The sequence below is a fragment of the Takifugu rubripes genome, chromosome 11 (genome assembly GCF_901000725.2).
Source record: "Takifugu rubripes chromosome 11, fTakRub1.2, whole genome shotgun sequence".
Taxonomy (NCBI): Eukaryota; Metazoa; Chordata; class Actinopteri; order Tetraodontiformes; family Tetraodontidae; genus Takifugu; species Takifugu rubripes.
The window spans coordinates 13950018-13960927 of record NC_042295.1 but is presented as its reverse complement, the minus strand read 5'-3'; the positions used below and the strand labels follow the sequence as shown (position 1 = coordinate 13960927).

Below are 10910 nucleotides of genomic sequence, written 5' to 3'. Positions count from 1 at the left end.
ATGAAGCAAATAAACACATTTTAATGAAATAAAGTGTTTTAATTGAAAATTATTTTGCAGTTTGCATCATTTTATATTACAAATATATTAAGCATAAGGGGGGGAAAAGCATATTTAAAAGCATTTTCCCCGAATTTGAACATTTGTTATTACTTTTGGGAAGAAAAACAATGTATTTCAGGTAAAGTACATATATATTTTTATAGCATTTATTACATTTATTTCAGATGAAATTAATTTGACAGGTTTTCAAACATAAATGTGTTATCTAATAAGGCAGCCAAGGAGCTAAATCCTATCAAAAACACACTTCTGTAGAGGCGACCAGCGAATTCAACAGCAATCTAATGCTGCTAATATATGACGATGCACAGACGCATTATTGCCACCTGGGTGTTGCAATGATCTTGTATTTGCGAGGCACATTAGCGAAGGAGCTGTACTCGGGGGTGAGGTCCACGCTGTCGGGTCCCCCGGGGCAGCTCAGGGTGAAATGCTGCACAAGGGAGACGACAAAGAGGAATATCTCCATGCGAGCGAGGGACTCTCCGACACAAGCTCGCTTCCCTGAGAGGAAAAGCACCCATGGTGTCAGAGTGGGACTTCATAAACACACCACAGTCCAGAAAGAGCTAAACCGTGGGCGCTAACCAAGTTACCTGCAGAAAATGGGAGGAAAGCAGGATTTTTCTTAAAGCTGCCATTCCCGTCCAGGAAGTGCTGAGGGTTGAAGGACCCAGGCGTCTCCCACATTTTGTCATCTTTCAGCACAGAGTGCAATAATGGGATGATCAGTGTGTCCTGTTGAGACGAGACGCACGGTCACATGGGACACTCTTATACGGAGAATCTCTGGAACGTGTCGCCTTGAGTACCTTGGGAATTGTGTAACCCCTGAATGAGATGTCCTGGAGTGCATAGTGAGGAATGCTAAAGGGGATCATATCCAGATAACGCTGGATTTCATGCAGCACCGCGTCGGTGAAGGGGAGGGACTTCCTGTCCTCCACATAAGGGCAGCGTCCCTGTCCGATCACACTGTCAATATCCTCCTGCATTTTCTCTTTAAAATAAAGTGTGGGACAATTAATGCATTGATCCCTTAATCATTAAGTCAAGACAGAAAGGTTTCATAGATGTGTCTGATCCAGAAGCCTTGGCGGGCGAGCATTCGGGCTTTGACCTACCCTGAATTTTTGGGTGTCTGATCAGCACATTCAGCGCGTATCTGATGGTTGAGCTGGTGGTCTCAGTTCCTGCCAAATACAGATTCAACACCGTGGACACCAGGTTGTCATAATTGAACTCTGTGTTTGGTTGAGGCTTTTCCTGAAGGAAAGGAAAGGTGACCGCTTAAGGGGGGGAAGATGATCAGCTCAGCCTGAAGCTTCTGTTGTACCTGTTGGAGTCGCATGAGGAAGCAGTCGATGTAATCTCTGGGAGAGCTGGGATCTAAAGTGTCTTGGTGTTCCTCGATCTTTTCCATCGTAAACGCTCTCACCTTCTCGATCTTGCCAAACATTTCGCGGTGTCTGCCCGGGAGCCATTCCATCAACCTGGGGAACAGGTTGTACATCTGCGAAAGAGGATGTGTGAAGATCTGGCAGCTATCTGAGCCCTTCCCGATGTCTCTCCGAGGCCATTTTCCTCCCTCACCAGCCCACTCGCACTGCTGCCAAACTGTATGGTCTCTGAGATGATGTGCAGGAGGCTGAGGAAGTGCTCGTCGTCGTAGCTGAAGCGCTGCCCGAACACCAAGCAGCAGATCACATTCGAAACGGTGCAGCTCAGGAAGAAGGTGGGATCAAAAGGCGCGCCTACAAAAGGAGGAAACGGCATTTAACTCAGCACTTTAAAAGCAACACCACGAGCTCTTTACAACCAACCGACCCTCGGTGGATTTAATGCGCGTCACAAGATGCTTGCTCTCCTCCTGGATCCACTCTTCCATCCCTTTTCGTCCCATCCCAAAGTCTCTCAGGGTCGTCAGCGTGAAACGCCGTAACTGTCTCCAGCGCTCCCCATTGCTGATGGCCAGACCTGTGGAAACACAGAAACACAACTCAGCAAGAAAGACAAGAAAAACCGCTTGCTGTTGCTAATATTGAACTTTTATGTCAGAAGAACATATAAAAATAACCCTACTCCGAACCGCCAATGCTGCACACACCTTCAGATAGTCAGGTACCTCATTTACATTTGCTATGAAAGATGATGATTTAATTGCGAGTGAGGAAGATTAATGCGGATCGTCACAGTTCAAGATGGAGTTCCAAGTCACCAAATCACTGTGTTGTGGTCAGAACCTCTGGAGAGGAAGACAGTTGTGTGGCTTTTTCTGCTCAAACATACAACAACAATCCTCACAGCTCTTTTAGCTTAGATGTGTATTTTGGGTGCTGTGTGCGAATGCTTATCTGTGGTGTGTTTGTTCTAAGACATGTTGTTTTATTGCAGGCCTCATAAGTGGAAAGTATTACCATAGCCTCTGGTAACTTTCATGAGAAAAGGCACAGGGCCCCGGCCGGTGAAGTCATCAGCGTGGTCCACCAGTGCATCTTTGACGGCTTCATAGCCCACCAGGACCACAGTCCTCTGGGGCCCCAGGGCCACGGTGAGCACAGGGCCGTAGTTCTCACTCAGCTGAAGGGTTACAAAGACTTATAAAACTGGGCAAAAACGAAAATAACTCAAACAAACAACAAATACTGAGGATTAAGTTACACCCACTGCATGGCCTGATGCACACAAATACAGAATAGACGGGCTCAATCCTGTTGCGTGTTCTCACCTTTAACAAACTTTTAAACGGGGCTTTCTTGTCCAGCTGGAGCAGGTTTCCTAAGACTGGTATTCCCCGGGGGCCGGGAGGTAAACGCGTGTGTTTACGCGTGTGCGCGTTTAAAATCCACAGGACAACAAGAAGCAGCGTCGCTGTCAGCAACATGACGGTGAGGTCCATGGTGTGGCTCCGGACGGACAGACAGCTCTGGAGGACCGAACATCTGCTGCATTTATACTGCAGCTCAGCGCGCACGCGACCCCTGACTTGGGTGGACTCCCAGCCTGCAGAAAGGTTGTTGGTTTGAGGCCGAACTGCCCTCTTCCGCGATTGCGTCACATGCTTAAAGGGATAGCTGAGGGAATTTTGACCAAAGTGAACTTTTCCTGGTTGAACTCAGACCGAAAACTTGAAAAATGAACTCAATGTATCTACGTTCAGCAAGGAATTTGAATACTTTCCGAATAAATAAATGTCTTTTGTTTTTAAAGTTGCGATAAATCTGCGATAATCTTTCAAACTATTTAGTGCTTTGTTTTTATTATTTTCTTTTCGACCCACCAACTACTTTTCCTCAATAGATTTTATTTACTACATGCTACGTATGCACTGATCTGGATCTGTACTATAATTGGTGATTGCAAGAGCAACTATTGATCTCACATGACCTGATTCCGACCATCCTCGTGCCTTTTTAACAGGATTAATTAAAAATTAAGAAATAAAGGCATTATGTCACAGAACAAGAAAACCCACGTCTTTCAGAAAGTTAAGGTCTCATGGTCCTGATTTAGTCATACATGCATGAAACTGCACCTCAGAACTAATTTTCTTACTTATTTTTATTTCATGTTATAATGTTTATATTCGCATGCTTGTGAATGTACAATACTGATTATTAAACAAATGGTATAAGTAATAAATCTAAAATACATACAAGAAAAAAAAATTGCCAAAAAAATAATTTGCTGCAAACTATATACATCTTCTTGAAGTATGTGAATCCTCTTCACCGTGGTGTGGCGACGATCTCATAGTTGCGGGGTAAATTAGCAAAGCCACTGTACTGTGGATTTAGGCTGATGCTGTCAGGTCCTTCGATGCAGGAAAATGTGAAATCCTTCAGGAGGGTAACGAGGAAGATAAAAAGCTCCATGCGAGCCAACGACTCCCCAACACAGGATCTCTTCCCTGGGAACAGATGAGCAGAGTTAGGATGCTTGAAAGGAGGCTGATTGAGAATATAAGACCCCTATAGACCCAGTAAATATCCACTGGAAGGGCACCTTAGAGGACAATATTGTGTTTTATCAAGCATAGGGGGCAAAGAAGCATTATGGAGGTATATTATTGCATATTTAGCCACATTTTAGGCACCATTTAGTGTGTTAATAAAGCTAAATTGAATATATGAAAAAAAAAAAGATGCCAAGTTTACCCGCAGAAAAGGGCAAGAATGCAGAGTTTTTCTTAAAACTGCCATTCTGATCCAAGAAATGCTTGGGGTTGAAGGCCCAGGGAGTTTCCCATTGATCTCCTTTCAGCACAGAGTGCAACAAAGGTATGATCACAGTGCCCTATTTAGGAAAAAAAATACAATTTTAGCCATCATGTTTTTAAAATGTTCTATCTAATTGACATGCATGGAATTAAGGATACCTTGGGGATTGAATAACCTCTGAAAGTGATGTCTTTAAGTGCATAATGAGGCAGGCCGAAGGGGACTATGTCCAGAAAACGCTGCACCTCATGTATGACGGCATCTGTGAACGGTAGGGACTTCCTGTCCTCCATTTTGGGACATTGATCTTGTCTCACCACATTATCAATCTCCCGTTGCATTTCCTCTGTGCAGGAGAAAGGGAAAACATTCCAAGACAATCTGTTAATGAGGAGGATAAGCATTTACTTAGTCACATGACATTTAGAATTTGGGATTTACCCTGTACGTTTGGATGTTTGATCAGAACTCCAAGTGCATATCTGAGAGTGGAGCTGGTGGTTTCAGTGCCTGCTAGGAAGAGATTCAACACTGTGGAGACCAGATTCTCGTAGTGGAACTCAGTGTTAGGAAGATTCTTCTCCTGAGAGCGCACATTGGACACAAGTGTTCCACGTGATGAGATTTGATCAAGCAGATGATGGGCACCCAAAAAACTCAAGTTATTTCCAACCTGCTCCATCCGGATGAGAAAGGTGTCGATGTAGTCCCTCGGGGAGCTGGGGTCCAGTGATTCTTTGTGCTCCTGGATCTTTTTCTTGATGAATTCCCTCAGGAAGTTAACATGGCTGAACATGGTGTGCTGTGGGCCAGGCAGATGCTCCAGGATCCAGGGAAAGACGTTGTACATCTGTGGGAAGCATTCAGGACAGTGCAATTTATTCTTTAATTGAAGCATTTCCCTTATTTTTGGAGGATCCATATCCGTTTTTTCTGACCACCACCTCCACTTACCTGACCCAAAAAGCTGCTGTTAAACCTTAAAACCTCTGCTATGACGCGGAGGAGTTCCAGGAACTGTTTGTCGTCGTAACTGAAGCGTTCGCCGAACACCATGCAGCAGATCACATTGGACACGGTGCAGCCGAGCAGGAATGTGGGGTCGAATGGTTTGACTGAAAGACAAGAGAGTCACAGCGTTACAACGCAGAACTATAACGTCCAGTTTTTCAGTGCAGAAATGTCAAAATGAGTAGAGGTTTAATTCAATTGTATACCTGTATTGATTAAATCTGCCACTCTGTACCTTTCAGCGTCTTTATGCGGGCTGTCAAATGCTTGCTCTCCTCTTGAATCCACTCCTCCATCCCTTTGCGCCCCATTCCAAAATCTCTTAAGGTTGAAAGTGTGAAACGTCTCAGCTGGCGCCAGCGCTCCCCATTACTGATGCCCAAACCTGACAGAGGAAAACGTGTGCTTGTCAGGATATAAAGGGGCAGACTCAGGCTGTGAAAAACGGCCCGGATGCTAAAGAGGGCAGATGGGAGGTGTTACCGTAGCCGTTGGTAGCTTTGAGCAGAAATGGCAGAGGCCCTCTGCCCGTGAAGTCCTCAGCCTGGTCCACCAAAGCCTCCTTCACCACCTCATATCCTGTCAGAACAACTGTGCGCTGCCAGCCCAAGTAGAGTGTCATAACAGGACCATAGCTTTTGCTCAGCTGGAAAAAGATATATACTTTTTTTAATCTTGCAATCATGCATTTCCCAAAGATCTCTTTTTTTTGTAGCTCACCTCAGTAAAGCTTTTAAAAGGTTGCTTTTTGTCCAGCTGTGGCAGATTTCCCACCAGAGGTAGCGTGGTGGGTCCTGGAGGGAGATTATACTTTCTCTTCTGTAGAATAAACCAAAAGAAGGCTAATACCAGCCCCGCCAAGATCAGAGTCACAGAAAACTCCATTATGCTGTTGAAGTTTTGTGTCCTAAACCAGCAGCGGCCGTCTGGTCTGGCAGCTACTTTTATCCCTGTTAGTGTTTACATTAACAGGGAGTTGGCTGAAGCATTTGACTGGGTAAAAGGTTGGTTCTGACTTTGTCCTGCACCTTGTCCTGATTATTGGTGATACATGTTGTTTAGTGAAACTATTGAAGGTCTTCTGCCCACAATTTTAGCTGCAGTTCCTGAAACATCTCAACCACCAGCAGCATTGGTGAATGAAGGATCATGGGTAAATCTCAGGGATTCTGAAGATATTAAATGTGGTGTTGGTCTGCAAGGTTTTGATCATTCTTGTTTGAGATGTTTTAATTGATTCCTCTGTGAAAACAAAAGAGTGTGTAGGCTTGTTTTCCCAGCCTTTAATAAATATCAATAAATATTCCAACATCTTGCAATTACTTACTTGCATTTGGATGCAATTATTTCTTGCAACCAGAAAAAATCAAAACAAACCACTTCACATGCCTGAAAAACTAGTTGTAAAGATGAAATTACATTAGAAAGTGACAAAAGATTTGTGATCTGTAAGGAGGCACAAGGGCTGTTAAATCTGGGTGGCTTAACGCCAATATTGAGACCCTTTTGTTTGTCTGGAGAAGAAGATAAATGCTGCTGATATGGTTCATATTCTGGGTTCATCACAGTCAGTGTTTCTTGACTCTTGATGTTACAAAGGTCAAGGAATCTTGACCTTTGTAACATCGAGCGATTGTGTGACTCTGCATATCTGCCTTCTACCTCTGCTCTACAAACGCTGACCTGCTGTCTGTGGTGACTCTGCAACACACCCAGAAAACTGCGAATCAGGACAGAGAAAACACACAGTCACGATGAGAATGATGTTTACTTAGAGCTCCACTTGATCATATTTAGTTGGGAAAAACATCCAAACACTAGATAATAGGTCATTTTAAACTTGGAAGGAGGCAAAAGGACAAATCAAATGGAAAAACCCACTGATGGACAATCGAGGGTCCTTTAAAAAAGTAGAAAAAGAATATTGACAGTTATGGAGGTGCATGCTGAAATTCCACAAACGAAACACTGCAGCTGAAGAACTCCTTTATCTTTATGATTAAACAAACCTCTGGCATAGTGAGATAGATCAAAGACAGTTAGTGTTAAAAGGAGCCAAGATCAGGAATGATTAATTTGAGGAACAGAGGCAAACGACCGGGAGGAACACTTTCATTAAAGCAGATATGGAGAAATAGTGGAGATCCAATAACAATAACTCAGGTTAAAAGGATTCTCAACAGGGGGACCTTCACAATCATATGTACAGGAAACACTAAAAAGCAAATCCTCCACAGTCGAAGGCATCGAAATCGGAGTCCCCTTCGAAGTCAAAGCTGTTGAAGTGCGGAGAGTCGACGTCCTGGCTGCAGGCGTGGAAGGAGCCAGCGGCGTTATCAGAGAAGCCCCCCGTGCTGTGGCCAATCTCTGGGCTTCTGCTGGCGAGAGGTGAAGAAGGAGAGCATGAGTTTAGGTAGCCCAGAGCGGAGGAGCCCGCCGCACCGCCCATCAGCAGACACACCGCCCTCACTGCTCGGGCATCGCTGCTGTTGCCGTGGCGAAGGCAGTCTGAGACGCGGTGAGGGGGAGCCACAGAAAAACTACGAGTGGACCGCCACGGACCACTGGCTGTTGAGGTAATATAGGAAATATTACTGTCAAACCAAAATGGAGCCATTTTAATGTTCGCGTCGTGAATTCGTGACAGAGAATTTCTGACCTCGGTTCTGGCCCCTCTCCCTGAAGGAGCCCCCCCGTTCAGTGACTCGGGACAATGGGGGCGTCCCGTCACCGACTCTGGGTGAGCCGGGGTCTTTGTCACTGGAGGAGTCGGGCAGAGGCTCTCTGTCAGTGATGCGGGGAGTGACGCTGGGCTTCCTCTGAAGGGTCAGAGGTGACATCACACCCTGAAAATAAGAAACCAGAAAAAAACAAGATAACCTATAGAATCTGCCCCAAAATTCCATTTCACTGTTTTGTTAATACTAATTTTTTACATTTTAAGATGGGATATTGAAAGAGGGACATTGACCAAGAGCAGGACTAAAGCCAGAGCTCACCTCCCTCACTTTCCTGATCATATTCAGCCACACGCTGCAAACGACAACAGCTTCATCAATCTTTCGAGCAACAATTCAACCAGGTGAAAACGTCGGTCGTCGGGCTGAGACCCACCTGCAGTCTTCGGGGCTGTCGGCGAGAAGGAGGAGAAACTTGTTCTGCGGGAGGATCAGGGCAAAGCAGCAGTCCCGCCTGCCGCCCGGGGGCAGCCTGGGCAGGTCGAGGATTTCTCGCCCCTCCGCGACTGACTCACAGCTGCTCTGCAGGGCAACCATCAGATCAGGAGGGGAATCCGCATCGCGACACACCAGCAGGCTCCCCTCCAGGGTCAGCACGACATACTTCTCCTTCCACTGCTTAAACATGAACCCTCCTGCGGCAAAAATAGAAAACTACATGACGGGAGGTCGTTTTGGAGGGAAGGGCTGCAGGATACCATTGATGGGAAGCAAAATGCTAAAAAAAAGAGATAAATAAAGAAATAAAGATTACTTGGTAGCATCAAAGGGTTTAAATATTAGAAAAAATGTGGGTTTTTTTAATCCAAAGAAGGATTTAACAACGTTTAGGACTTTATGAACATGGACAGAGATCTTGAGGGACACAGTTACTAATGGTGACAGATGACAACAAAATTCTGCCGTCACAGTGACACCAGTGATACCAGTAAGCAGCCTAAACTGGATGAGACTGGAATTGTGAAAAAAAACAAAAACATGAAAGATATAAAAGATAAGAAGATGGCAAAGCCGTGTTTAAATTGTGATTTAAATCCCCCAACATGCAGTCAGGGGATGGGATTAAATTCCACTGTTTTTCTGCCAGATGAATTTAAATCTGTATTTCAAGGATGTCAAATATAACTTTAACACGTGCAAAGTTGTTGTTTTTTTAAAAGTGAACGACTCTCCAATCATTACCCGATGACAGTTTTGAACAGTAATATGTTCCAGACAGCCGATAATGTGTAATAATGATAATAGATAGAGAGCACATGTTGGCTGGGAAAGATCTGCTCCATTTATCCACACAGAGGATTAGAATGAACAGGTGGATTTAGCAAGAGAGAGAGCCAGACGGGGAGAATTGCGATGTTTCGTGGTGTCTACAGGAGGAAAATGTGTGTCGATTTAAGATCAATCCACAACTAGGTGCCAATGAATCGATAAGGGCAAGGGAACAAAAGACTATTGAACTATACGGTCACTGTCACCACAACGCTCACCTCAAACTGGAGGAGTTACAAAACAGATGTAACATTAGGAGAAACATTAATCCAGAAAATGGCTCAGAAAATCGCATTAATGAGTACGAACACATCTGTGAGCAATCACATCACACTCTCAGACTGTCACTCATGATGGCATTATTATTATCTTGTCGTTTAAGTGCTTTATCTAAAAAACTACTCATTATAGCCTGTGGCATTGTCAGATGCATCCCGCAAGGGATACAATTAGGCCAAAATGTGTCAAATTAAGGACTTGGACCAGCTGGAATTGGACATTTTGGATTATATGATACAATAGAGTGGTTCAAAATCCAGCATCATGAGGGCTCTTGCTACCAAAGATTTTGCACAACACAAGCAGAGTAAATAGTTAAACACGCTCACCATATTTACGAAGAAAACCTCGATGGACCCCCACTGTACTCATGCCTGTGGTCGTCACAGCAACAATGACTGAAATAAGAGACAGAGCATTCGATGCAGCAAAATAGGGTAACAGAAAGAGAGAGAGAGAGAGAGAGAGAGAGAGAGAGTCTGATAATCCCCACTATTTAGGCCTTCCTCTATTAAACCCTTGCTGTTGTGAGAGGAGTTGGAAATGTTCCATGTACGCACACACGCACAAATAAACATGAGTGTAAGGCCCAAATAATCAAAATAGCAATGAATAAAACCCATCAGCCAGATCACAGTTCTCCTCTTGTCCTTAACCAGATGTCACACTCCCATGGTGCTCCTCGCTCAGAAACATGCAAATTAGTGATGCTAAAATATTGCCTGTCGCACATGTGAAGTCCAATACCTTATTGATAAATGATCCACTACAGTCCTGGTTCCAAGCCTTGGATGGCCCCTGAACCAGGGGCTGGACCACCTCCCATTTAGAAAGATTAAAATGGAGGGATTATTACCCTCACACAGCTGGAAATCTGTTGTTGTGGTGCTGCAAATAGGCCCAACCAAGACTTTAATCTAGAGATCTGATTCCCCTCTATCAGCAACCTGAATGATAGTCAAGGATATTCAATGTCACATCACCTACTGGGATCGGCCTGTGTTTGCTTCAACAAGAACAGCATTATGTCCCAGTGACGGACAATTGTGACACTAAAGGCATCAACTAAATTGGTTTTATTGTCAGTCTTTAAAGTCAAATTTATTAGGTTAAATAACAAACAGACGACAATGTAAAAATATGTTTAAAAAGAATGTATACATTTTACAATTAAATGTAAAAATAAACACCGTCTGCCGACCCATAAAGAAATAAATCCCCAGAACTACGAAATTACATCCTGCGTCTATCCACTATCGTCATGCATTCTTACGTCTTGATAGGTTGTTCCCATTGTTACCAGCAGGGGGCAGAGCAACCCGTGAAACGT

At 44.3% G+C, this 10910-nt stretch overlaps 3 protein-coding genes across 5 annotated transcripts; all 3 read right to left on the bottom strand.

Annotated features, from left to right (window-relative positions):
* Positions 1-18: 18 nt before the first annotated feature.
* LOC101073907 (cytochrome P450 2F3-like) lies at positions 19-3087 on the bottom strand. The gene is made up of 9 exons (XM_003968683.3): positions 2792-3087; positions 2481-2643; positions 1891-2040; positions 1657-1817; positions 1400-1576; positions 1188-1329; positions 876-1063; positions 660-801; positions 19-567 (listed from the first exon to the last, which is right to left on the bottom strand). The coding sequence occupies exons 1-9, from the start codon at positions 2960-2962 to the stop codon at positions 380-382; spliced, it is 1482 nt and encodes a 493-aa protein (XP_003968732.2). The 5' UTR covers positions 2963-3087; the 3' UTR covers positions 19-379.
* A 518-nt stretch (positions 3088-3605) lies between these two features.
* Positions 3606-6226, bottom strand: LOC101073682 (cytochrome P450 2A13-like). The gene is made up of 9 exons (XM_003968682.3): positions 6015-6226; positions 5778-5940; positions 5530-5679; positions 5238-5398; positions 4957-5133; positions 4725-4866; positions 4442-4629; positions 4221-4359; positions 3606-3973 (listed from the first exon to the last, which is right to left on the bottom strand). Exons 1-9 carry the CDS (start codon positions 6177-6179, stop codon positions 3792-3794), a joined length of 1467 nt encoding a protein of 488 aa, XP_003968731.2. The 5' UTR covers positions 6180-6226; the 3' UTR covers positions 3606-3791.
* Positions 6227-7043: 817 nt separating this feature from the next.
* LOC115251419 (uncharacterized) lies at positions 7044-10017 on the bottom strand. 3 transcript variants are annotated; one of them, XM_029843681.1, is made up of 6 exons: positions 9910-10017; positions 8409-8667; positions 8294-8327; positions 7954-8140; positions 7756-7862; positions 7577-7669 (listed from the first exon to the last, which is right to left on the bottom strand). In XM_029843681.1, the coding sequence occupies exons 1-6, from the start codon at positions 9950-9952 to the stop codon at positions 7631-7633; spliced, it is 669 nt and encodes a 222-aa protein (XP_029699541.1). In that variant the 5' UTR covers positions 9953-10017; the 3' UTR covers positions 7577-7630. The 3 variants fall into 3 exon arrangements, with proteins under 3 accessions (XP_029699539.1, XP_029699541.1, XP_029699540.1); XM_029843680.1 differs by having other exon boundaries at positions 7582-7672; XM_029843679.1 differs by having other exon boundaries at positions 7044-7862.
* Between the last annotated feature and the right edge of the window lie 893 nt (positions 10018-10910).